Raw genomic sequence first — 26,342 nt, 5'->3', positions numbered from 1 at the left:
TGGAACTATTGGAACAAGTTCCCATGTTTTGTTCCTTTCCAAGGAATCAAGCTCAGCCTTCATGGCATTTAACCATGGCTCAGCTTCCTTTGAATCCAAATCCTGGATTTCTTGAAAACTTGAAGGTTCAAAAACCTTCTTGGAGCTTTTAACAGCTGTTACTGCTATCTTAGCAAACTCATCAGCAAATCTCTTTGGAGGTCTGCCTTTTGTGGCTCTCTGTGACCTACGAATTAGTCTTAAGTCTTCAACACTTTCCTCTTCCTTTTTAGGAGAAAAGTGACCTATTGTGAACAATGGTTCCTCCAATTCTTGATCAGAGCTTTCAGAGGGTCGCATAGAGGCTTTCGCACTCTTGAAATCCTCTGAATCATCTGATTCAGTTTCAGACTCAGAATCAGAACCTTCATCAGTGGGTGTGGGTTGTTGTGGTTGCTTTTGACTATCCTCAGTCTCATCACTGTCATCAGGATAACATTGGAAAATTCCCACATTCTCCCCCCACTTGGCATTGTACTCAACACTTCTTGTGAGCTTAATTTCCTTAGACTCAGTCATCATTATTCTGTAAGACCCTTTCTGATAACCTAGAAAGATACCATGCAATCCACGCTTGTCTAACTTGGAGTTTTGTGGTGAGTGAACCCACATGTCAGAACCAAAAATTTTCATGTGTTTGATGTATGGCTTCTTGCCAAACATCTTCTCATAGGGGGTACAACCAATCGCTGAAGATAACCTGCGATTATAACTGTAAGTGAAACATGAGAGAGCTTCGGCCCAATAACTCTCTGGAAGATTTGCATCATGCAGCAAGGTCTTTAACCCTTGAAGCAAAGTCTGATTTGCCCGTTCCGCAAGTCCATTCTGCCATGGCGAGCGAGGACTAGACAAATCGTGTTGAATTCCTTTCTCAGCCAGAAAAGCTTCAAACTGCTGAGAAGTGAATTCTCCCCCCCGGTCAGTGAAAAGAATTTTTATCTTCTTACCATGCACATTTCCCAACCAAGCACAGAATTCCTTGAACCTAGGAAAAGCCTCTGATTTCTGCTTGAGATTGTACACAAAAATATACCTGGAAAATGCATCAAGGAGAACCATGAAGTACCTATTCCCACCCAAAGAGGGCGCTAGTGGTCCAACCAAATCAGCATGAATAATTTGGTATGGTTCTGTAGCTTGCCTACTAGACACCTTACCTTTCGCAGCCATTTTCACCTTGTTTGCTGCGCATGCCTTGCACTTCATGTGGTACCTGCAGGGTTTAATAGTCATACCTTCAACCAAGGCAGGCATTTTAGATACTGCCTCAAAATGCAAATGACCAAATTTTCGATGAAAATCGTGAATACATTCTGCATGCAAACTTTTGTTTGAACCTGCAATGCAACAAGTGTCATCCTGCACAACATCATCATAATACAAAAGAAACAAACGATCAACAAATTCAGCATACAATTGATAATCATTTTTCTTGGTGATGATGCATCTATTGTTCTTAAAGGAAACGTCAATTTTCTTCTCAATCAGCTGTCCAACGCTGAGCAGATTATGTTTCGCATCCGGCACATAAAGAACATCCTGTATCGATAAGCCCAAACTGTGAAGAACAACAGTTCCGTAGCCTTTACTGGGGATTGTGTGGTCATCCGCCTGGTGAATTGCACCTTCCTGCGGTGTAAAAGACACGAACAGTCTCTTGTCATTGCACATGTGATGCGTTGCAGCTGAATCAACAACGAAGAAAGATCTAGACGTCTTCTGGACCTCTGCAACCTCTGCAACCTCTGCAACCTTTGGAGCGTAGCGTGAGACCATTGCCTTGTGCTGCGTTGTCCTGGACACCGGACCTTTGCCTTTGCTCTGGCCTTTTCCATGCGATGAGCTTCCACTGCGCTGCTCTGTCTTGGCCCTGGGATATTTGCATTCCCTCTTCATATGGCCTAGACATCCACACGAGTAGCATTTCACTGCCTTCAAAGCTTTGGCGCCATCTGGTGGTTCCACTGCACTATGGGATGACGTCTGTGAAGCCTCCCCATTTCCCATGCAGCCAGCACCCCGCCGATCTGCTTCATTCTGAATCATGGCAGTATTACAGGCTACTGTGAGTTGAGCATTTGGCTGATCAGTGGTATCAAATTCCCCACTTGCTTCATCCAGCCTTCTGCAGCTAGCTATCATGACTCTGGCATTTGCCTCTTGCGTCATCTATGCTGCTTTAAATCAAGCTGCTGTATACATGCTGCTTCTGTGTACAGCTGCTTCAATCCAAAGGCAATCTCAAAACAGCCTCTGCCTTGCCTGTGCTGCTGTTCTCTTTGTTGCCCTTTAATTCTAGCTGCGTCATGTCTGCAGCTGCTGTGAACTGCAGCATTTGTAAAAGTTACTTTCACTTTCCCAGCCATCCAAGCCACTACGCTTGTGCCGTGGAAAACGGCTTTAAAAGTTCAAAGTCCAGCCTTAAAGCCATTAATTAGAAGCTGGCAGGCTGCCCGGAGCAGTAGCACATACCTTCATCAATCATCTTGACGCGCAGAGCAGATACCGTGCGTTCCGTCTCTCTGCCGCTGTTCCGATGCTTTGCCGGCACCTTGTCTCCTTGCTCCTTCGTTCCTTTGCCAGGAGCCCGACTTCTGAAGTCCATCCTCAAAACACTGCGTTTTTCTGGGCCCGAAACCAAATGTTGGAGATAAGCAGTGTCCAGTGCACAGCGGAATGATGAGAAGTATATGCCAACATGCTCTATACTACTTTATTTACAGTTCAAAGCTGGTAAGTTACAGAAAAACATTTTCCCTCTGCCGGAGCAGAGAAAGCGACATCTCTCCTCTAAGGCACGGAGAGAATCTCAAACTGAAACTGCAAAGAACAGTGAAAAACAGGAAACCAGTGTACGTCACATCCAGTCTCCCGTTCCCGTGGGAACCCAACAGTACAGACTCTGTGGAATGTAAACAACCTGTCTCGTGACAAGCACTTCGCTGCACAGAGAAGAAAGCAGAAACCAACAGTGCTACGCTAAACTGGCACAGCACGGAGCAGGGACTCACTTCCTCGGTGCTGGAAATCATGTCTGCGCAGACATGATCCGGCCCACGGAGCAATTTCCACGGGAGTGAACTGGCCCAGGTGAGGTAAACCTTGCTGACCCCTGCTCTACACACTGACAGCTAACAGCTTCATTGTGCTATCTCTTGAAATTTGTCCATCAGTGAACTATCACTATTTCAGTTTCCATTGTAAAAAAAATAATTCCTTCCAGTAGCACCTTAGAGACCAACTAAGTTTGTTATTGGTATGAGCTTTTGTGTGCGTGCACTCTTCTTCAGATACCCTGCAGCAGAAGTCACCAGACCCTTATATATAGTGAGAGCGTGGGGAGGGGTATTGCTCAGAAGGGTGGTGGGAATGGGTGAGTGGCTGATAGGTGTGGTCAACCTATTTCCATTAGTAAGAAATAAAGATTTAGGCTGCAGTCCTATGGTCCCCGGGAGGGTGTTTGGAGCACCATATATTCATTGTGTCTCCCTTCCTGAGACATGCTTCCAGAGAAGGAGTTTTGACCTTCTATGACTCCTCCATCAAGCTGTGAAAAGATCTGTAGTCGGTGCCTGTCCAACATCACAGAGGGCAAAAAGGTGGGGGGGGCATTAGGAAAAGTGATGGATGCTTCCATTCCCCTAACACCCACCCCCTCAAATGAGGGATAAACCCGTTTTTTACACCAACCTATTTCCTTCTCATTGATTGCAACCAGAGGTTCAAAGAGGAAGATGGGGATGTTTGCAAAGCAGCTTTCATGCAGCCCTGCACTGCTTTTTGAACCTCTGGTTGAAAGCAGCCACATGTATGTCATGAAACCAAGTTAAGCCTCAGGCTTGCACACTCCCATCTGGCCAAGAGAAGGAGTTTGCCAGTGTTTACTTTCACTTTCCCGCTAATCTCAGTTTGGTGTGTGTGAACCAGAGATTATAGTCTATAATTAACTGCATATCAAACACTGATCATTTTCAAAAGCAAGCCGACTTCAAAACACGGTTGATAGATTATGAACCCTGATTCATACCCAATGACAAGCCAATCAATGTAAAGTGTTGCTGAATACTCACAAAGTCCTCAGCTAAGTGGGAGGACAGGGGACTGAGGAAGGAGCATGCAGGTCTGAAGCTTTTCTCAAACTCATTCCACATCATGTATGTAGACCTAAAACGTGGTTTAGGTGAATGTGGCTTATATTTTGCATCTGGAGTTCAGAAGGGATCTGCTCCTCACCAGGGTTTAGGGAGAAGACATGTAACCTATTGCAAAAGATAAATTGGGAAAGCCTCAGCAATAACAGATGTCACCCAAGCATGAAATGTTGTTTTTCTTTTCTTTTCTTTTGTGTTAATAATATAAATCTTGCTCAGCTAGGCTCGCTAATTTTGTCTAGAAATCTGATTAGATCCTGTGCCTGCTAAGCCCAAAAATATATCTGGTCTTGTATCACCAATGCATTTTTAAGGGTCAGGGGTATATGTCATGCTTAATATCTTGCATGCAACGACATCTTTTTTTATTGAATTAGCTTACAGCTGTGGGAAACTGATTGTTACTGGGATTGCAACATGGAGGGAGGGCAGATTTATTCCTTGCTTCCCTAAATCTCCCTCCACATGACTTTGTAAAAAACAAAACAAAAAACAGGTTCCATCTGCACCATTGGGTACTTTCTCCTCCCCATGGTTTCACAAGACACACTTTGACCCAGGAGACTTAAAAGAAAGAGGCTGAACTTGCTCAGTGGTGGCTGGGAAGTTACCCTTCCTCCAAGGCTGAAAATTAAACTGCATCTCTTAGAGATCTTCTTGCTTGGGCATTGGGAGCATGGAAGGTGCCTTATTCCAAGTCAGATTATTGGGGCCATCTAGTTCAGCATTGCCTTCACTAGTAGCAGCTGCAGGATTTTGTTTGCGGCTCTCTCCCAGCCCTATCAGCAGATGTATGTGGGTTGAACCTGAGATGTTCTGCATGCAAAGCAAATACCACTGAGTTGTATCTCTTTCCCAAGGAAGGGGAAGTGGAGAGGAGACAGCCGACATAAACTGGGGGTGTTGCAGACTGGCCATGTCTTCACATCAGCTGGGCAACCATCACAATTGTGACCTGTCTTCCAAAGCAATAGAGAATACCCTTCTCTTGATAGAACCTGAATATTTGTAGGAGACTTGACTGGAAACAGGGATGGGGGTGGCGATAGAAAAATCTATGCTGTCCCCTTTGTGCATCATGGTTTTTGGCAGCTAGAATGCATGGTGTAAAAAGCCACACAAGCGAGTATTTCTGCATACAGTTAGTATAATGATAACATTCGCTATAGCTCAAGTAGGGCACTAAATGTAATTTTTGCCAAATGACAAACTTAAGTATTTTCTTTCACAACCAGTGGCTCCCTGGCATTGCTGCCACAAAGCCCTGAATAGTATGAATCAGAACTTTTAGGTATGATTGCCTTTTTCATGCGTCAGATTGCTGTCATTAATTACAAGAGTCGGCTAGGCAACCCAAGATTTACTGAGGAAGAGGCTTTGTTAAGCCTATTTACGGCTGCTACATCCTGATGACTTCACTACAGGAGTTCTAAAACGACTGCTAGTGATACACAGTTTTGTGCTGCTTTCAGTGATGCTACAAATGTTAATACCTCAGAATCCAGAGTCACATGAAAGGACTGATGTGTAATCAGAGGTCCCCTACTGACTCTAAGATAAAAATCAGTTGCAGGGGAAGAAAATATTGGACCACCAGCAATGTACATACTTTCAGCTATGCCCAATTGCTTAGATGACCCTTAGGAGGGGATGAGACAACTAACGGTTGGGGGGTAGGAATGAATACAGAGAGCTTGACTAGCAAATGGTAAGATATTGATGTGCTTCTCTTGTCAGTCCCTTAAATTCTAAAGAACAATCCACATTTGAAGATGCTGATTCAGTTCAGTTATTGCCACAATTATTTATAGTTATGTAAGGCATGTTTGTTATGTAAGATTTGTTTATGGACCTTGCCTACCTGTTTCCTTTGCTTGCAGGTTGTTGCAAATTTCTGCTTTGCCATGCAGTACTATAGTTAGTTCTACAAAATCCTAGACTTAAAGCACATAGTGCTATTCATCTTCATCCACTGTTGAGCAAAATTGCAGCTGACGGTGGAGATGGTCTGCAGTGCACTGTCATCCTACGTATTTATATTCCTGCTGTTAGCAAAGTCCACTGGGAGACATATCTTGAGAGAAAAAAAGCCTATTAAAAGTGACTGAGTGTTGCACAGAAGATGAGCACTGGACATAGGCTGCAATCCTATATATGCTTACCTGAAAGCCAGCCTCACTGAATTCAATATGACTGACTTCTGAGTAGATATACATAGGATTGCATTGGTAGGCCATGTTCACATGTTGCAATAAGCCATAAACCATAAACCATGGCTTGCTGTGAGAAAGTATGCTGCTGGGTTCTCCTGCTTCCAGAGGCAGATTTAGGGCAGCATGACCAGTTCTGCTCCACTGGGCACCGAGCCCAAGGGGCACCACAGGGTGTCACAGCTACGATGTTGAGCAGAATGGAAGGTGAGTGGTGCTCAATTTTGGGCTCACACAGAGCACCACTGAAATTTGAAATACCCCTGCTACTTCACTCCTCCCATAGCACAAGCAGGAGCAACAAACCATAAACCTTGACATACCATGTTGTCCAAAGACCACATAACGCTGGTCTTGAAACACCTACATTGGCTCCCAGTACGTTTCCAAGCACAATTCAGAGTGTTGGAGCCCTAAATGGCCTCGGCCCAGTATACCTGAAGGAGTGTCTCCACCCCCATTGTTCTGGCCACCACCAAGGGCCTTCTGACAGTTCCCTCACTGCGAGACGTTACAGGGAACCAGGCAGAGGGCCTTCTCAGTGGTGGCGCCTGCCCTGTGGGATGCGCTCCCATCAGATGTCAAAGATATAGACAACTATCTAACATTTAGAAGTCATCTGAGGGCAGCTCTGTTTAGGGAAGTTTTTAATGACTGATGTTTTTTTAATGACTAATGTATTTTTAATATTTTGTTGGAAGCCTCCCAGAGTGGCTGGGGAAACCCAGCCAGAATGACGGGGTATAAATAATAAATTATCCAAACCAGGATCTTTGTTCTTCCCTAAAGAAACCATGATCAGAATCAGACATTTGTTCTTGGGCTGCTGAGGGATTTCTTAGTGAAATGCTCCATTGCATCTCATTCAGCACCCTGTTCCTCCCTCCCTCCACAGTTCACAGTGAAGTCAGAAGGCAAAGTACAGATCTGGTATGGAACAACACTGAGATGGATGCAAGTAGGCAGATGTGTAAAGCAGAAATCCATATCGGTATCTTAAATCCTTGTATTTGGAAGCACTTCATCTCTCCTTTGTTCATATGCGATGCTTTTTCAGAATATTTAATTCCAAATATAAGGTTTGAAATTAACTATAATTAATATTCATTTTCCCCCCAATATGGTAAAATAAGTCTAATTTTCTCTTCTTCACACTCTCAAAGAAACATTTCATTAGGTGACCTTTATATTTTCCCCATATACTCCTGTGGTATGTTTTGTAATTAAAAATGTCATAGCTCCACAGAGAGCTAAATGAGATTTAGTTCATTGCAGGTTTGGGATTGTTAATGAATCATCATCCCCACTGCATGAGGCAAAGTGACACATAGCTTTCTTGCATGGCATCCAATTGTTCTGACAGCTGGCGTAATGGTGCAGATGTTTGTCTCCAAGGGAGGCCTGCTAACACTGTCCTGACAGAAGCACATGACTTTTTTTTCCAGATTAATAAAAGAGTATCATACCAAAGCTCTAACAGCTTTGGTAACAGAACAATTTTATTTTTATTCAAATCACATAAAGCTACTGCATACTCAGTCAGACAATGCAGGCCAGTATTGTCTGTGCTGAATGGTAGCTCTCCAGAGTCTCAGGAGGTATTTTCCATAAGATACTGTCAAATCCTTTCTTTATCAGGCAATAATCAGGGGTCTTCTGCATGAAAGGCAGGGACATTGCTAGGCCTTTAAAAGACTTGCGGCGCAGACCCAGAACACAAATTTGCACATTTTTATTTCTGTGTGTAATTGCAAATGTAAGTTGACTTTCAGAAAAGAAGCTGCTCTGAAAACAATGTAAAAATATGTGTTTCTTTTCAAGTTTAAAAAGGGGGGACAAAGGACAAGAGACGTTGAGACTGTTGTAAAAGACCCATAGCTCCCTGATGTGGAGCATGTGCTACATTGAAAGCACTCAATTTAACATCCATGGCTTCCTCCAAAGAATCATGGGAACTGTAGTTTATTAAGAGTGCTGACCGAAGATCTACAGCTCCCAGCAGTCTTATCCGTTTCCAGTTTCCAGGATTCTCCATGTCTCTTAAAGTGGTATTAAGTGTTTTAAATGTATGGTGTGGGTGCAATGACCTTCACAGTTAGTTTATTACAGAAATTCATATGGAAATGCTTACATAGAAAGTAGAAAATAGCAAGAATGCAGGAGAAGCAAATCAGAATAATCATAAAACACAAAACTAAAAAGGCAGTACGTCTCAGGTAAAACCAGGGTCAGCCCAAGACACCTGAGGTGGAGCCCCAAATGCCTCCCCTCCCCACCAAGGAAGAAGGGGTGAGCGAAGATCTACATCAGGAATAAGGGCGGAAGAATGATCAACATTGGGATCTGCTGCCCCGGTGTATCCCGCCACCCTGGGTAAGACAGCAGGGGTAAAGTTGACTTTAAAAGGCCTAGGGAAATAAGAATAAAAGATGTTTACCTGCTGCCAAAGGAATAAGGCAAGTGTCAAGAGGACCTCTCTTGAAAAAGCATTCCTAAGTGGAGCACCATCACTGGGAAATCCCTCTCCCAGCAGTTACCCACCTTGCCTCCAACAGCAGAGGTACCCGAAGAAGCATATCCATCTTCCTGTATGGATATGCCCATATATTTCACCATCAGCCCACAATGTAAATAGCAAAGTAAAAGCTGCATTAGGTAATAGGCAGTTTCTTTATGCATTGGTGGAGCTTGTGTCCATTATACTGAGTCAAACCATTGGTGCGTCTATCACAGTACAGTTAGCATCAGCTGTCAGCAGTACTATAATGTTTCAGACAGAGGCCTGATCTGCTGAGTCCTTTTTTAGCTGGGGTTGCCATTAACTTCTGTATTAAAAACGTGTTCCAAAACTGAGCTGTGGTGCCTCCCTGATTAGCAGAACCTGGACCTTATTTTTGTTTTTCCTTACGCCTCTTCTCTGTGCTTGTTTTTGCTATTCTCACAAGAGATTTGAATTTCTATTTTATAAAAAGGGTTTGTTGCCACTATGCTTTCTCCTGTCCTGTCAAAGCATTATTTTTAGTAACTGCAGTAGCGAAGAATCATTTGGCCTGTTAGAATCCTCCTTGTGAGTATCATGTCAATGTTTTTTGTAGATCAGTAAGCCTGTGGCCCTCCAGATTGGCCCCATGACAGTTGGCTCTTGTTCTTTGCAAATGAACTTCATTTTGTCTTTGAAATAATTTTATTTTGCACATTATAATTTATGATAATTGTAGTGGTTAATTAGTTTGCTAAAGCTTCTATAATTAATCAGCTTAATTTTTGATGTGCTTGACAGCCACAATACATATGCATTTCCTTACCTCAGTGCATTCTCGCCTGGCATATCTAGGAGTCAGGTGGTTCTGTTTTCTGCATTCAGCATATAGCGCATGTTGAAAATTGATGTGAGTGCAGTGGGTGTTTTTCATAACCTGGGCAATAATGGTTCAGAAACATGTAGTAGATTTAGGGGGTGATACTATTATCCATGAGAGAGCATCTTGGGGGCCATAGGATACATTGGATCTGCCTTTCCAATGCTGAAGAGGGAGAGCCAAGATTGGATCCCGATTCTCCACCAACATGGGAACACCTGATATCCCAGCACAAGCTATGTCAGAGCCACGACATCAGTAGGGCCAGAAAGGGGGCATGATGGAACTGTGCAAGGGAAGGACCAGAAAACATTGGAGCCAAATAATCCAAAGTCGCCACAGTCCTCTGAGATACCCTCAAGACAAGGAAGATTTAGATCAGCTCAGGAGTTGGTCTAAATCTCTCCCATGATGAAAAGGGAAATGTTAAAAATGGATACATTTAAAGGAAGGAGGATTTCAAGTGTTCTTTTTTCCCCCCTCCTTACCTCACATCTACCCTGCTGTTCATCCATCTTTGGTTTTTGCCCTTGGTAGGATTGGAGCTTTAGTGATCCTTGCTTGCTGCCAGAGCCCTTTTATATAGGACTACAGCAACTCTCTACCAGAAGATGTAGCACACAAGGGGTCAGCAACCTAAGGCCCATGGGCTAGAAGCAACCCATGGAGGTCATTTGACCAGCCCACAAGCCACCCTCGAACTGAGCTGCCCACTCACGCACTGCGCTAAATTAGCACGGCACGGGGACTCACTTCCGCGGTGCTGGAAATCATAGGCACGCATGTGCAATCCGGTCCACAGAGGGATCTCCGCAGGACCGATCCAGCCCAGGCAAGATAAACCTTGCTGGCCCCTGCAGTACACAGGTGATGGCTGCTTGCTCTATCAACAGCTATCAGCCATGATAACAAAAGTGAATCCCTGAATTCAGAGGCGGTGAATAAAGATGTTAGTACAGACAGCGGGTTATGTCTGTTGCCTTAATGTCCTTCACATAAACTTCCCACAGGCATCCAACTGCATTAGATGGATCACTGATCAGATTGAGCAAAGGCACTCTTACACTTTTAAACTGATGCTGTATTAATAGATCAATACATAAGCAATATACTAATTATGAGGCTCCAAAGACTGATCATTTCCATGTTCCCGTTAGCTGCGAGTGGCAGTATGATTAAAAAAAAAGCACAAGTGTGTTATTGGCAATATAGTCTTGGCTACCCCCAGTTCAAAATTATTGGGATATTTTTGCCAGTTTCTAATAATAGTAATAAACAGCCTGCTAATTGTCAATCATTTAGATCTATTAATTTGACCCAGATCTCAAAAGCATTGAGCTACACATGCAGTTAATAAGAACACATGCGTTATTAGTGAAATGGGTTAATTGATTAGAATCAAAACAAGTGTTTCAAATGGAGGCCAGAAGCAAATGGGCAGCCACTGCAACTGGTATAGAATTGATTCAAATGCCCGTCCCCCTGACAAGCATCATAACAGCTGCATTCTGTATCAGCTGAAGTTTCTGTACTGTCTTTAAAAGCAGCCCCACATAGAGAGTATTATTCATTACAGTAAACTTCTGAACATTCCTTGCCTCAACTGCTTTCAACCATAGACCTAACTGAAAGACTCACCCGGTCTGCCTAACTTCTGTCAATAAGCCAGATTTTTACTGTTTGACCTTTCCAATGTATATTGAAATAAATTATTGTGGTGGGGGATAAGGCATTCAAGAGTAAATTAAAACACCTGTTTTCAGACCTGCAAGTTGTCAAAATGTAAGAAGTTCTGGTTACTTTAGATTCCCCCACCCTTCTCTGTTCATCTGCCATCAACATTGTATAAACACTCTAGATATGGTCAGGCAGCTTTGAGGGTTTTTTAGCCTTCTGCATGCCTAGGGAGTCCTTGAAATATGTATTTTTGGACGACTCAGTTTCATTTCAAAACTAATAGGCACTCAACCACCTGAGTTCAAAAATAGAAGGGATGGTGCTTTTTTAAAAAAGCATATCTCTCAAGATTAAGATAAAATGCAATTATTAATACACTATGTTGGTCAACCCTGCCTGGACCAAGTCTGTTCTGTACTATAGCTCATTAAATCATTGCTGAAATTCTGCACAAATGAAGGCAGCTTAAATAATGAGGAGGGCTGTCGCCCTTGTTTTTTGTTTGCCATCTCCCTCTTTAAAACAGCATTTCTTTCTTGCAATTATATGCTGCCCTCGTTTGAAGGAGCTGAATGCAGCATAAATGCTACCCTCCCCATTTTCTGCTCTTAGCAACCCCATGAGGTGGTTTGGGCTAAAAGCTTGTGAAAGGGCCCTTTGCAAATTCCATGGCTGATGCAGGATTTGAACCAGAGTCACCATGGTCAAAATAATCATACTGCTCATTCATTAAATCATACTAAAGTGCATTTTAGAGGGCTATCAAGGATCCATGTGCATCACCAAAAATTATGCTCAGAGGGCTGGGACCAAGTAAGTCATATCAGTAGCAGACGTATGGATATCAATTGATATGACTAACATGTCAATTGGTTTCAATGGGTATACTCTATGTGGACTTAGCTGTGCAACTCGAAATCAGTTTCCTTTTGACTGGTAGCATTATTGTTGTTAATTTCCAGTTGACAAACCACACTATCTTGAAGCATCCATTCCTCCTCCTTGTAATAAGAAAAGATAAAGTAGATGTTTCTTTTGTGATCTTACAATTATTCCTCACTTCTGGCTTGCAGTTGTGAACTACCGTTTTTGCATCATTCAGCTATGCCCCATGAGCCCTCAAAAAACAAAACATGTCCACATAACTATGTTTTGTGCTGTTGGTCCTGGAAAATTGCTCTTGTGTTACACTGTAGCAGATGGAACAAGGTGCCAAAGGTGCTATCATCTCCCCAAAAAAAATCCTTTTTCAAAGCTCAAAACCACATACAGATGTCTCCTGAGTACAGTACTGACTGCTATTGTCCCAGTATAAAAAAAACCCACTGCTGGATCCCAAAGCAGAAACAGAAAGATATGTCCCTCCACGCTAGTACTGCAAACATAGTACCCACTTTGTGTTTATTGCTATTGAGCAGCACAGCATAATATCAAGCAGACTCTGAAATTAATTGATGGCCTCTTACATTATTTAAACATTGACATTTTTCACTTGGAGTGAGTATTCAAGTGAAAGCAATTATAACTTGATTATTTATCACACCAATAAGTCATGGTACGTTAAATTAGACCTGAGATGATTAAGGATGTCTTGATGATTTAGTATTTGATTAGAGCCACAGGACTACAATTTCAAATTTAATAAATATGCCAGTAGGTATCTTCAGTGCACTAAGCATTCTTGCTACAACTTGTTTGAGTGCAGTTCTGCTGTATAAGGAGGTAGAAGTTCACAGAAATTCAAAGAGTCTGATCCTGTGCTCTGTTGGGTATAGAACAGGGACCATGCTTAGGGAGTCCAGTAATGTCATTAGTGATGTGCCAACTTCATGCCTAGATTATGTAGTAAACATTTTTTAAAAAGAAAATTACTCCTTTTTGTGGTTGTGCCAGGACCAAAAGTGGGGGGAAAGTCCGCACATGGAGTTTGCCTTTTTCACAGCCTCTGCACACTTTCGACATCTTCATCTATATCTTCATCAAAAGTACCGAAGTCTGAATTGACAACTTAGTCCAAAGTATCTTAATGGCAATGTTGCCTTAACTGAAAGTTTCACTGGTCAGTTCTGCAGCAGAAAAGAACACTCTCACCAAAACTTTGAAAAACTCCCCAAGAAAGTCAACAACACAACCTATTTTTTGATTGGTGTTAAATAATTAAACCACACTAAAAGGGCCTATCTTCTTAGTAGTTCTGTGTGAAAAAAGAAATCAAGAGAAGTGGTGTTTTGTTCTTTGCTCTTGTTGGTGTCTTACTTCCGGAGTTCACATTGCTAACAAGTTCAGCTTCTTGGCAAAAAGACAGGCAAAACTTGTGTGTGTGTGTGTGTGTTTGTATTAATGTCATGGACTGGCTGGGTACAGAGGAGTGGTGGGAGACAGCAGCTGGGCAACCCCTAAGGGAAGAAGACTTAGAGCCAGGGGATGGGTGGTGGGACAAGTGGTCAGAGGGAGCAGACTGGGTGTAGAAGGTATCGGAAGCTGAAGAAGTAACAGGGTTTGGTGAGCAGGAAGAGGCTGTGGTAGAGAGCAGTGCAGAATCAGAGGTAGAAACAGAGAATGAAGAGGATGGGGGGGGCAAGAAGCTTCAGCTAGTTCCCCTCACCCTAGTCTCCCAGGACTCAGTATGAAGAGAGGCATGACAACGGAATATCAGATAGCTTGGGAAGGACACAGGGGAGGAGGAGACATAGGGAACTGTGGGAAGTTGGGGAACTTCAGCCCCCACAAATGTCTCATAGGGGTAAGATCTACCAGGACAAGTTGCTGTGCTCACTAGGCATGGCCTCCTGAGTCAAGCTTGTTTCCTTGAAAAAAAGAATTAATTCACTGACGCCGTGTGATTTATTTCTGACCTGCTCCTGGCACATGCTCCTAACAGTTAAATGTAAAAGTGGTTTGTTTGTTTTTTAATTAAAGAGGGCTCTACACTTCATAAGGCAGATGTCTTTGCTTTGTGCAACACTCATGTTTTTTTACAAGAAATATATAAAGTGTGAAGGATGAAATGCACCCATTTACATGATTATGGGGACCCAGGCCCAGTCAATTGTTCCATGTATGGCAATCCAAGGAAGTGTTACCTATTCTCTATGTATCAAATATAGATGTTTGAGTGCTTGGAATATGGCAATATGCTTCCAATAGCCTTGAGGGGAGACATACGGATTATTAAATCAATAGTACAAAAAGGCTGTTGGAGGTAGCATTGTCCTATGACATGAGAAATACAAAAAACAAACTGGCCAGGCAAACAAGCACCAAATTGAATTCAGAGCTTTTGACTTGTGGAGAAACACTTGATGATTCGTTTTGCTTCTGTTTGTTTTTTTCCGCTTCAGGTATATCAATATATGCATGAAACCATAAACGTTAATGGCTGCCCCGAATTCCGCGCAAGGGCAACAGCAAAGGTAGGGTGCTTGCAGCTTTAAAATATACACTCCTAAGATGCCCCAGTAATTGACTGTGCGCGTGTATGTTTCAGGTATTCGTGTGTAGACTGTAAGAAAATTTAGACATCAGTGGCAGCCCAGAGTCTAGAACCAGTGCTACTTTCCAGGTAACAACTATAATGGCAAATTCAACCTTTGTGCTGCTGCTTCTGTAGCTTAAGAAAAGAGAATGCTTTCCAGAATAAAGAGGCTTGCAGTGTGGGGAGCGGGGAGCCAGCTTCAGGTCAAATATACTATTTCATTGCATAGAACAATGTACTGGCCATTCGCGCTTCTTTAGCTAAGTTCTCCTGTAACATTTTTTTTCTCTTCATAGTATGGCACAGGCCTTCCTTTAGGACAGTAAATGTTCTCACTGTCAGAGATGCTGAACACATATTTCCTCAACAGAAAGCAGCAGCAGCAGCAGCTGTGTGTTTTTCATCATTTCTGAAAAACAGGGCCTTATGACGAAATTTCAGGACGCATCCTTACAAATCTTTGTATGTGCCCAGCATCAAGAGAAATAATGGCTGCGTTCAGTTGCAACACTAAACCATTGGTTTTAGCATTACAAAAAGCTTCGCTTTTCCCAGGCATCCTACTTCTCCCATCTGATGCAACTCCAAGGAGATTGGAAGCTTTTTCTTCCATCTTTGATTTACCAAAGTTTGGCATGCCATCTAAAATATGAAATGGGGTTCAGATAAGCTAGTTAAGTTAATAAACTATGGTTTGAAGTTAGCTGGTTTCCACCAACCATAGTTAAGATTAACCACAGTTTGTGTGGCTTCAGATTACACAATAACCTGAGGTTAATCAAAGCAGAAGTAAAAGCTTCATAACTGCTCAGGAATTCTGTGTAAGAGGGGAGGGGCATGTGCAAGCCCAGTGGGAGGCTAGAATCATCCTTGCAATGCTAAACTGTGGTTTAGCATTTTATCAAACCATTCCATTGCTTTTGTAACTAAATCTGAAATGTACTTTTGTGTTCACATTGTGCAGAGAATAAATGTTTGCAATAAAATACCCATTTCCTCATGGAATAGATTCTGTCTTATAACACTGATAAAACTGAATTTTCTCTGCATGAGCGAGGCAGGGGAAAGAAAACTAAGAAAACTGTAGAACTTTTACAAAGCATATGCACACAAACTAAGAACACAGCTCTTTGCAAATCAAAGCAATTAATGCTAATGTTCTTTCCACAATTCTGGTGAAAGAATCCTGTTGATTTGAAATGGAGGAAAGCCAAAGTTTGATGTAGGGGAAACATTATTTTAAATGTATTATTAGAACCATTAAAATAATGTGTTTTAGATTATTAGAGAGTTAAAAAAACACCATTCTGAGCCATGCAGTACTTTTTAACTTTAATAAGCTATACGTAGGTCTAAATAAAATTCCTCCATTACATTATCAGCTTCTGGAACATTGCACATATGCAAGAGTGGCTTGAGCTTGAGCTTTGTAACTCCTTATCCAAGAAAGGTGTGTTCTATATTAGTTCTGCTGTGGATAGAAAAGTACAGTTAAAGGTGAAAAACTCTCCAGGTTTGCCATTCTCATTTCTTATTCATTTAGAACAGCAGGATTGTAGAGCAATGTTTCAATATCACAATATTTCCTGGTTTTTTCTGGGCTGTCTGCATTGCATTATCTTGTGCATTTATGTTTGACATTTAATGTGTGCATGGTTACAATTTTTGCATGATAACACATGTTGCATATGTAACTAAGGTCTCATACTGATGTTACCTAGTTCCATCCATTAAACATCCCTAATAGAACAATCTCTCATAGGACCTTTAAGAACCATGGACATCATTCCAGTTGACGTTAAGCACTTTCTAGCATCATTTATTGCAATAGAAGAGTTATGTATGTGCTTGGGGCTATCATTCTATAGCCACTTGCCTGAGGCTAAGCCCCAATAGGACTTACCTCTGAATATGCAAATATAGGATTCTAGTGTATATCTCTCCTATGGAAATGAATGAACCCCTTAAAGTGTTTAACTTTAGTTAGATTCTTTCCTGCATTTTAACATGCCAAAGGAACATACAAAACACTTTGAAAAACAGTTGCTGGTGGGAAAATGTCTGTTTCCACAATGCAAATTGGTTTATTTTGAGAATTAAGGTATACTTCTAAACTTTGGGGGTTTTTAAAAGCAATGTAATCCTGGTTTCCTGCTGCTTTAATTTCAGCAACTGTTTTAACTTCAGGAGTCCTAAAATTTTATTTGACACAGTTATTTAAATTAAACTCCCCTAATTAAAGTATTTTTTCTTCCACTCCTTACCATTGCGAGTCCAGTGGCTCCACTTCGCATGTAAAGACTATGGTATACAGATTCCACTTTGCTGCTGAGGGATGTTGCATGCCTGCCCCTGCTAGCATGAAGCTCAGTGTGTGCATAAAGGCCCTGCAGAGCTTTCAAATCTGTTAATCTTGTTAATCAAATCTGTTAAAACATTTTTAAATGTTACTTTGAAAATACATTTTAAATCTATTTAAGAAAAAAACACCTCCCTTTTTTGTAGTCTGGCAAAGCTTACTTTTTATTATCATTATTCACAGTGTTGGTGCTGACCTTTAAAGCCCCAAACAGCCTCGGCCCAGTATACCTGAAGGAGCATCTCCACCCCCATTGTACTGCCCAGACACTGAGGTCCAGCTCTGAGGGCCTTCTGGTGGTTCCCTCACTGCGAGAAGTTACAGGGAGCCAGGTAGAGGGCCTACTCAGTAGTGGCGCCCGCCCTGTGGAACGCCCTCCCATCAGATGTCAAGGAAATAAACAACTATCTGACTTTTAGAAGACATATGAAGGCAGCCCTGTTTAGGGAAGTTTTTAATGACTGGTGTTTTAATATATTTTTAATATTTTGTTGGAAGCCGCCCAGAGTGGCTGGAGAAGCCAAGCCAGATGAGTGGGGTATAAATTATAAATTATTATTATTCAGGTTTCATAGGGAGGCCACATTAGAGAACATAGAAAACTGCTTATAGATTTAGAAACTCTACCGACATCATGGCATCCCTCTCCCCAGAAAAACTTCTCCAAGTAGTGCACAGAACTGGTTTTCATATTTGCTTCATGTGCATGGGTAGCGTTTATGGAAACAGGGATCCCCATATGTGCAGGAGCTCCATGTGAGCCTCTGAGCACATGTGAAACTCCATACTTGGGATTCATGCACCCCAGTCCTAATACCAAAGATGTTGGCACATAACTGTGCTTGGAGGCTTTGGGCAATTCTGTACTAAATGCTCCACATCAATACTTTGTATTCAGAAGAATTATGGAATATTTGCTTAAAATTAAGGAATTGCAAATACTGTTTCATGCAAATTAATATTGTTTAAAAAGTCAGCACCATTGCTTTTCATTGTACTCGCTATATGCTGAAGAGATGTGTTTTCTTCTAGGCAACAGTTGCTGCCTTTGCAGCTAGTGAAGGCCATTCTCACCCTCGAGTGGTAGAACTGCCAAAGACTGATGAAGGCCTTGGCTTTAATGTAATGGGAGGAAAAGAACAAAATTCTCCTATTTATATTTCTCGCATAATTCCTGGAGGAGTAGCTGAGAGGCATGGAGGACTCAAACGGGGAGACCAGTTACTTTCTGTTAATGGAGTGGTATGTGAACATGCTGATTATTATTTTTTTATGAACTGTGCTTTTTGAAGGAGCTTCAGCTCCCATGCTGCAAGTAAGAAGTCGTAGCTGGAAATACTGTAGGCTGTGTCCAGACATCACCTTCCATGGATGGAAATGTTCCTTCCATCCATGGAAGACTTTTGTCATTTCCCTCTCCCTACACTGCTTCAGAGAGTCATCTAACCCTCAGGAACTGTGGAAGATGGTCCTAGAGGCTGTAGTGGGAGGAAGGAACAGGCAAAAGCTGTCTCCTATTGGTCTGTCAATGGGAGTGTCCCATGAGTTCCACTGAGGGGATGCTCCCACAGGTTGGAGTGAAATCTGAATACAAACCATTATATGTAGCTCTTGAGTCTTGATAGGTCCAGTGTGGAATTGCAAACATTTGTTGTGTTATTACAAAAAATCTGCTGTTATGATATGCAGTATTAGGAATAAAAAAAATTCCTTCCAGTAGCACCTTAAAGACCAACTAAGTTAGTTCTTGGTATGAGCTTTCGTGTGCATGCACACTTCAGATACCAACACGGCTACCTATCTGTAACTGGAATATTAGGAATAGTTTGCAAGTCAATGATAATTAAAAACAAAGCAAAAGCAAAACAACAGGCAGTCATAATGTGACATTTCAGATACAAAAATTGCAAAGTGGAGATTTTGTGTAGCCATATATTGATTTTAGAAAGGTGTGTTGGGGTGCAGTAAATCTGTATGTGCCAGTTATCTGAGAACTCATCCCTGCAGTAGGTGCATCAATACAAGCCAACTGCATATTTAATATAATTTTTGCACCAACTGCAAAAAGCTAAGACTTTAGGGCTTTATCAAGCTGCTGGAACTGTGCTTTCTGCCTTGATCCTGGGTTCTGCTTTCTTGCCTTTTCAGGTATTGCCTTCCAAACCCAAGTCCTTAATAGAAACTTGCAATATGTGGTTTTTCACTATTCTTTCCTTTCGTAATCAGAGCGTGGAAGGAGAGCATCACGAAAAAGCTGTGGAGCTCCTGAAGGCCGCTAAGGACAGCGTCAAGCTAGTGGTGCGCTACACTCCCAAAGTGTTAGATGAGATGGAGGCTCGCTTTGAGAAGCTAAGGACAGCACGGCGCAGACAACAGCAGCAGTTGCTAATTCAGCAGCAGCAGCAGAATGCACAACAAAACCATATGTCGTAGGTGAGAGAATCCGATGGTCTTGCTTTTAGCCTACCATTAGAAAAGACTTTTGGCGTGTCGTGATCTGTAGCCTGCTTGTAGTTTTGCAAGCCCTGCTTTAACAATTTGGGTTTAGGTGCTAATCCATAATTTGCTTTGACATTCCATACCCTAAAATCCTTGCTCAATGTTGATTGATAGTAGAGCAGCAGGGGATTATTTCATAACTTAGATTTTATGCAGAATTCTCAAATATAGTTGTTAGGCTCAAGTTCAAAATTCAGGAATATGAACTGAATCATATAGAAATACCAGATCAGTCCTAACCCCTGACCTGTGCTGTTGGAGGGAGTTACGATATACCAGCAGTGCCTGGTCATTGACTTCTGCACCCTCTAAAAAGCACAGCGGTTGAGCAGCTATCTCCAGCAATGTTTCCACCAATTACATCAAGTGTTGGACCCTGATGTGGGGTAGAGCAGAGTAGAGCAAGCCAGAGCTGGATCCATAGCTGCTCCATCACCTGCACAAGGAATAGGACACCTGGTCTCAATACAGTTGTTGTATCTGAAATATCAGGTAGTGATTTGGCTCCATTGCACTATTGCAGTTGTATGGTAAAACTCTTTACAATTAAGACCAGTAGCAGGCAGCATGGTGGGCTGGCAACACTCACCTGACCTCTGGGTAGTCACATCGCTGCTGTTAACTGAGACATAGATGGAGAGGGACAAGGTGGCAAATGCAATGGCTGAGCCGATCCAGTTCCCCCACTGGTGCATTTGCACTGTGCCATCCTTGTCCACCCTGACACCTTGTCCATCCCCTTTTACCTTCAGTAAGCAGAGGCGGCATGGCCAACTAGAGTTCATGTGAACAAAGCTGCCCCACCATTCTCTACAGATGCAAACACAAAGCAAAGAGCAGACTACACTTATCATTTGGTTGCTAGACCAATTGACTGGCCCTTAGTTGCTAGGGCTACTAATGGCTGCATGATATTAATGCTGGGCAACACCAGGTAGTGACTCCCTGGCGGCTACATATATGGTAGATGAAAAAGAGTAATTAAGGAAATAGAAGGGACAGGTGTTGGTTAATTCCTCAATATTTCTGTTGTTGTTGTTTAATTATAGATTGTCCTCGAAGAAGAAATTCTAAACCAAGAATCCAACAATTTAGCAGCAAAGCTGTATTTTGAATTCCAACATGCAGTAAAAGAGCAGCAGCAATGACAATACAACAGCTGCATTCACCAGCAAACTGTGAAAGGCTGCCATAAGAATTGCTTGGCAGGTCAATAACATAGTGAAATCCTTCCAAAAGGGTTTTTCGGTGTACTGAAGTCCTAGGATGAAAGGTTTCTTTGACTCCTGTTCCGTGTGGTAAGGCTTTTTAAAAAAAGAAAAAGAACACTCTGTAAAATTGAGAGTTTTAGTAGTGAATGAATGAATGAATGAATGAATGAATGAATGAATGAATGAATGTGTCTATGGTCCAATCCTGCTTGCTTTACAGTGATACTTCAGTGGGAATTTATCAGATGGATGCAAGATGGGGCCACTGCTGAGAGTAACAGCTGTCCAGAATTTGTGGCCCTATCTAGCCTAAGCCATGCTTTTAAATGGATCAGAACTAGTTGATTTTAAAAGGATCAGAACTAGTTGATTCAGAATGTAGATGGAAAAGTGCTCTAGACTGCACACTGAAAGCAATGTGCTGACATTTGGGTGCTGACAATTGAATGCCACCCCTTTTGTGTCCACGGTTCCTAAGCCAGTAAGTGATACATGTGAGGAAGACCACCTTTTAAATGTACAAATCTCCCTATCTGGATTGAGGCCTGTGGCCCCAAGACGTTACAAATTCAGGGAGAAATGGCATCAGTTATAAAATGTTACCACTTACAAAAGCCCTTCTTGCATCTTGCAAAACATCTTCACTTCACAATCTTGTACAGGTGCTTTGATCTGAAATCCAGTTTGTAATCTAGTTCTTTACTTTTTTTTTCCTTCCTGGGAGTTATTACAATATTTATACTGTGGCTGCAGAGTTGAGTTGATTAATCAATGGATCTAAATCAAAATATTGCTACTTGATGAAAGAGATGCTCCTGATTAATTTTTGTTTTGTTTTTGATGGTTATTATTTTTAATGCAAGTGGTTATAAATCCATGGGGAGGGGCAATTTCTTTCTCCACCTCGTAGGAAGTAATGGTTCTTCTGAGATCATGCTTGCATCGTCTAAAAAATATGGAGGAATTTTTCTTCTCCAATACTATAGTTTTGAACTCATTTGGAACTATGTAGCCTTAACAGTACAATGCAGTACGTGTCTACTAAGAGTAAGCCCCACTGAGTTCCATGCAGCTTACTCCCAGGTAAGTGGATTCCACCATGTACCTTGGACTAAGCCCCATTGAATTCAGTGGGGCTTCTTTCTGAGTAGACATGTGTACTGTTGCACTTCATAGCCTATACAGAATAAATAATAATAATAAACAATTTGGGCAGATTTTTATCAGTGGATTAATCAACTAAACTTTCTTTTAATCAAACAACAGCCCTAATTTATACAGAATTTTATTTGTAAAAGCATTTTTACTCTTGGTGTATTCATAAATTCTGTTCGGCAGGTTTAATTCTGTCTTCTGTAAGTAGTAAGACTAGAGGACCCTTGAACTGTATTTTTAAATATAGATATTGCTAGTATTATAGCTATAATTATTCAGAAATCTATAATGTTTACAGTATATTTATAAGATATATATGATATGATATAATAAATAAATCTATATCTATAGATATATATCCCCAACATATATATATTGTCAGAATGTATGTGTTCCAGAGGTAGGATCTGTACTTATTATATATTACAAATGTTTTAAGATAATGTTAATGAGACAAAAATTTCTTTTGGGGAAAAAATAGATAAAACAGGGTATCAGTATTTTCTCTATTTTTCAGATATATTCTTTATTTTGTTTATGTTTTTGGATTTAATACACCCAAATACTTAGTCAAGAAAGCTGAGAAACTGAGCTACAAATCTCATGTTTTGCCACAAACTCACTAGGTGGCCTTAGGCAACTCACTCTCCCTTTCAGCCTCAATCACCCCCCTACTATAGGGGGGATAACAATGCTGACTTACCTTACAGGGTTGTTGTGAGCATTACAACTAGATAAGTTAGTGCACACAAAGCACAATGGACACTTGAAAGTGCTATACAAACCTTGAGCATTATTATTATCCCATAGTGGCAAGGCAGGCTTCCCCAAAGAGGCACAAAGGATTGCTAAAATAATATTAGGATTTCTTTGACTTGTTCAACATAGGTCTGATCTACACATGCAGTAAAAATGAGGTTGGTTATCCAGGTGAGAACAGTAAGGGGCTTTAACCCTTTGCCTCATCTGCAAGTCCCAGTTGGAATTGGAACCCAGTGCCTGCTATGTGCATTGGAAGAGAATATTCCGTTGGCACCAAAGAGCCCCGTTGCCCCCTGCCAAGGTTCCAATCCACGCCTGCCACTTTTACAAAGCCATTCACAAAATTGCTCGTTATGTGATCGGTGTCTCTTCTAGGTTGGCCCCTCAGCAGGGTTGGTCCTACTAATGGGCAGAGTGAGGTGGCTGCCTTAGGCAACATATGTCAGGAATGGTGGCAAATTGATGAGGGATAGAGCTGTATTGCCATGAGGCCCGCCCTGCCCTCCCACCCGCACTGCCCTCTGGTGTGGTGGAGGCCGCTGTCCTGTCACTAGCGTTGAAGTTAATTCATCAACCAGTTCAATTGGCTTCTGTCTGTGCTGTAGGGAGAGGTGCCACCTGGTCCTTCACCTCACACAACAAAATGTTTGGGGACATTCCTGGCTTTCAAACTGCTTGTGATGCATCATATTTTTGAATGTTCCCCTGCAATTCCCTTCATTTGGGTTTCCAGCACAGCAGACTTTATTATTAACATACTGGATTATTTTTTTTACTTGCAATGAGTCCCCCCTTTTTTTCTTTTCTCCTTTGGAGTAGCATTCAAAAATAAGATCTTCTAAGTTATACAGTCCATTCTACCAGCTCAGGATTTAACCACTCCATTCTACTACATGTGCAGCCCAGTCTATTGCTACTGATGGTTAGGAAAGGGTATCACATCCTCATGCCTTGGCCATGAAGTCAGCCCATCTTGATCTTTTTCAATGAACCCTAATCCCCACGGGTCTCATGCAGGCTCTTTCTCAACCTGGATACAAAATAGTCTTTAACCAGAAACATCAGGGATTTATGGGACCTTACGCATGCGAAGCAAGTACTCAACCACTGATTTCAAATGCTGGCATCGTAACAAACCAATCTCAGACCCAAGAATATAAAAAGACGTGCTGACACCTGCTGTCATCAGGATAATTTATAATGTGTGCAATTCATATGAATTAGTTGCAAGTAATCAAATTAAAACGTCAGTTAAAATTTACATGCAGTTTCAGAACCATTTGAATAATAGTCATGTTGAAAGGTTGCTAAGGATGTCGTTTTCCTTGGGAATAATTTCTAGAAGTCGATCCTAGAATTTTCATGGCTATGAAAAACATCCTTAAAGAAGAACAGCCGTAGGAATTAGCCAGAACTTAGATGGGTTTCGATGAACACACATAAACTTTCCTTTTTGTAAGAAGTCGGGTGCAAAGATTTTTGAAAATAATTTGAGAAAAGTACTTCTAAGGCCAAATTAAAGTTACGGCCATAGCTCTTTGACACAGAACACATGAGATTTAGGATCATGGCTTTTGAAAATATGAGATAAAATATAATTGTGTGGAATTGTGTTTTTAGTATTGTTTCAGTGATGTCTGGAACCAGGACAGTGCAACTACATTAGCCCTGTGCCATCCAACTTTAAACGTGAAATTTTATATTTGGGTTTTAGTTTGTTGTGTTTACCAAATGTGATGTGTGTTATGAAATATCTAGCTTCTTAAAAATGATATTGCTTAAGGGTTTATGTCAGAATTCAGTGTACAGAAGCTGTTTTCACCTTCCACACATTCTGTATTATGTTAATACAAACCTCAGTTATAGCCAACCCTGTAAAATGTTGTTATATATTTAGCATACGTTGTTGTCAAACTCCAACAGAAAAAGAAAGGTTTTGATAAAATGGCAGTGCATAAGGATATATTGCATAAGTAGATTGTCACTCATATTTCAATAGTTGAATATCAACACAATTTGGATCTTATGGTTTAATAAATTATTTACACAGAATGTTTGTTTCCTGTTCCAGTTTACTATTAATATGACATGCAGAGGTATTTAGACTGTGGCTGCAGAGCCGCGTGCTGCATAGGAAAGTTTTTAAACAGTGAATGTATAAGTAGAATCCACCGGTATGCCTCTTTACAAGGAAAGTTGTATGAATCTGCAGTTCATGTTGGTGCAATGTGAACGATGTATTAGATTGCACAGTGCTTGGTCTCAAGCCTTGAGGAGCATATCTCCCACATCTGGATGTTCTAAGAGAAGAGTGCCAGGCTCACTGGGTTACCATAGCAACACCAGTAAGGTCAAGGGCATGACTTGCTGAGTCATTCACCCTTCGCAGGAATGTAGAGATGGTTATACTATTCCTGTTTGCTGCCATGGTCTGACTGAGAGAATTGGGTAGGTTTTACACAGCGGCATTAGCTAGCATGGTGATAGCGCTAGCCGATCACTCTGTACATGTGTATCTCTACTTCAAAGACCAGAATAACTGTACTGTATATAGTAGATAGTAGTGTTTAGCTTTGTCTTGTATCTGGAGACAATAAACACTTTGTTACTTTGAACTATGTGGGAGAGGAGTTTTTTTCTGTCAACCAGGGACTCTGGAAGAGGAAGTTCTGCTGGGAGCAGGAAATGTCTGGTGTCTCTGCTGGGGTTCTGCATTCTCTGCTGATAAATCGCATGGCTGAGGTGTGGTGAATGACCAGCTGACTTCCACAAGTCACCAATAGTTCATCCATTTTTCTAACCACATGCTGGGACTAGGAGGAACAGGGCATCACAGATCTGCAAGAACCCAAGTAATGGTTCCTTTGGCATCATGGATCCCACTGAGAAGAAAGGAAAGAAGCAGGAGAATGAAAATTGCAGAGACTAGAGCTTTAAAAGATGTGTGTCTTGCAGCTTTTTGATACAGAGCTTTTAAGATTATGTATATGTACTTGCTATGCATCCTCATTCTACTTTTGAGCCCAGATCCCTGCTGCTGGAGTGGCATTTTGTCCCCAAATTGTTGTTGTTTTTAGTTAACATTTTCTCCCTTTCTATGTTCAAATTCTCATGATGACAGAAAGGCATGTTTAGTGACCTTCTCTTTTCTTAACTTTTTCAAAAGAAATCTAAAATGACTGCAGGCACAAGCTGCTATGCATATTGCTATGAATCCCTAGCTTGCACAACTATATAACACAACATTTGCATTTCATTACAATATTTATGTGCTTCCTTTAAGAGAAAGAGAGGGAGGGAATCATGGCAGCTTCCCAGAAAACTCACCAATATTTCACATATTTCAGCCAGGCTGAAATTGACAGAAAAGGAGCTAGAGCAGAAGGGTTGAAATCGGGGTGTCTAAAAACTACCACAAAATGCAGTGTTGCTTCTGCTATTG

The 26,342-nt window shown here is 41.5% G+C and overlaps 1 protein-coding gene across 3 annotated transcripts in view; it reads left to right on the top strand.

Annotated features, from left to right (window-relative positions):
* The window catches only part of LIN7A (lin-7 homolog A, crumbs cell polarity complex component), a 42,068-nt gene extending 16,553 nt beyond the window's left edge, over nt 1-25,515 (top strand). For all 3 annotated transcript variants that reach the window (XM_081926617.1, XM_081926616.1, XM_081926615.1), the window contains 4 exons: nt 14,781-14,852; nt 18,306-18,515; nt 19,500-19,706; nt 20,822-25,515. In XM_081926617.1, the coding sequence (XP_081782743.1) occupies nt 14,781-14,852; nt 18,306-18,515; nt 19,500-19,706 (489 nt within the window). In that variant the 3' untranslated portion in view covers nt 20,822-25,515. The remainder of the gene's footprint in view (nt 1-14,780; nt 14,853-18,305; nt 18,516-19,499; nt 19,707-20,821) is intronic.
* The last annotated feature ends 827 nt before the right edge of the window (nt 25,516-26,342 follow it).

The sequence above is a fragment of the Podarcis melisellensis genome (genome assembly GCF_964234715.1).
Source record: "Podarcis melisellensis genome assembly, chromosome: 10".
NCBI lineage: Eukaryota > Metazoa > Chordata > Lepidosauria > Squamata > Lacertidae > Podarcis > Podarcis melisellensis.
The sequence above is the reverse complement of the archived record's forward strand: the minus strand, read 5'-3'. Positions and strand labels throughout refer to the sequence as shown.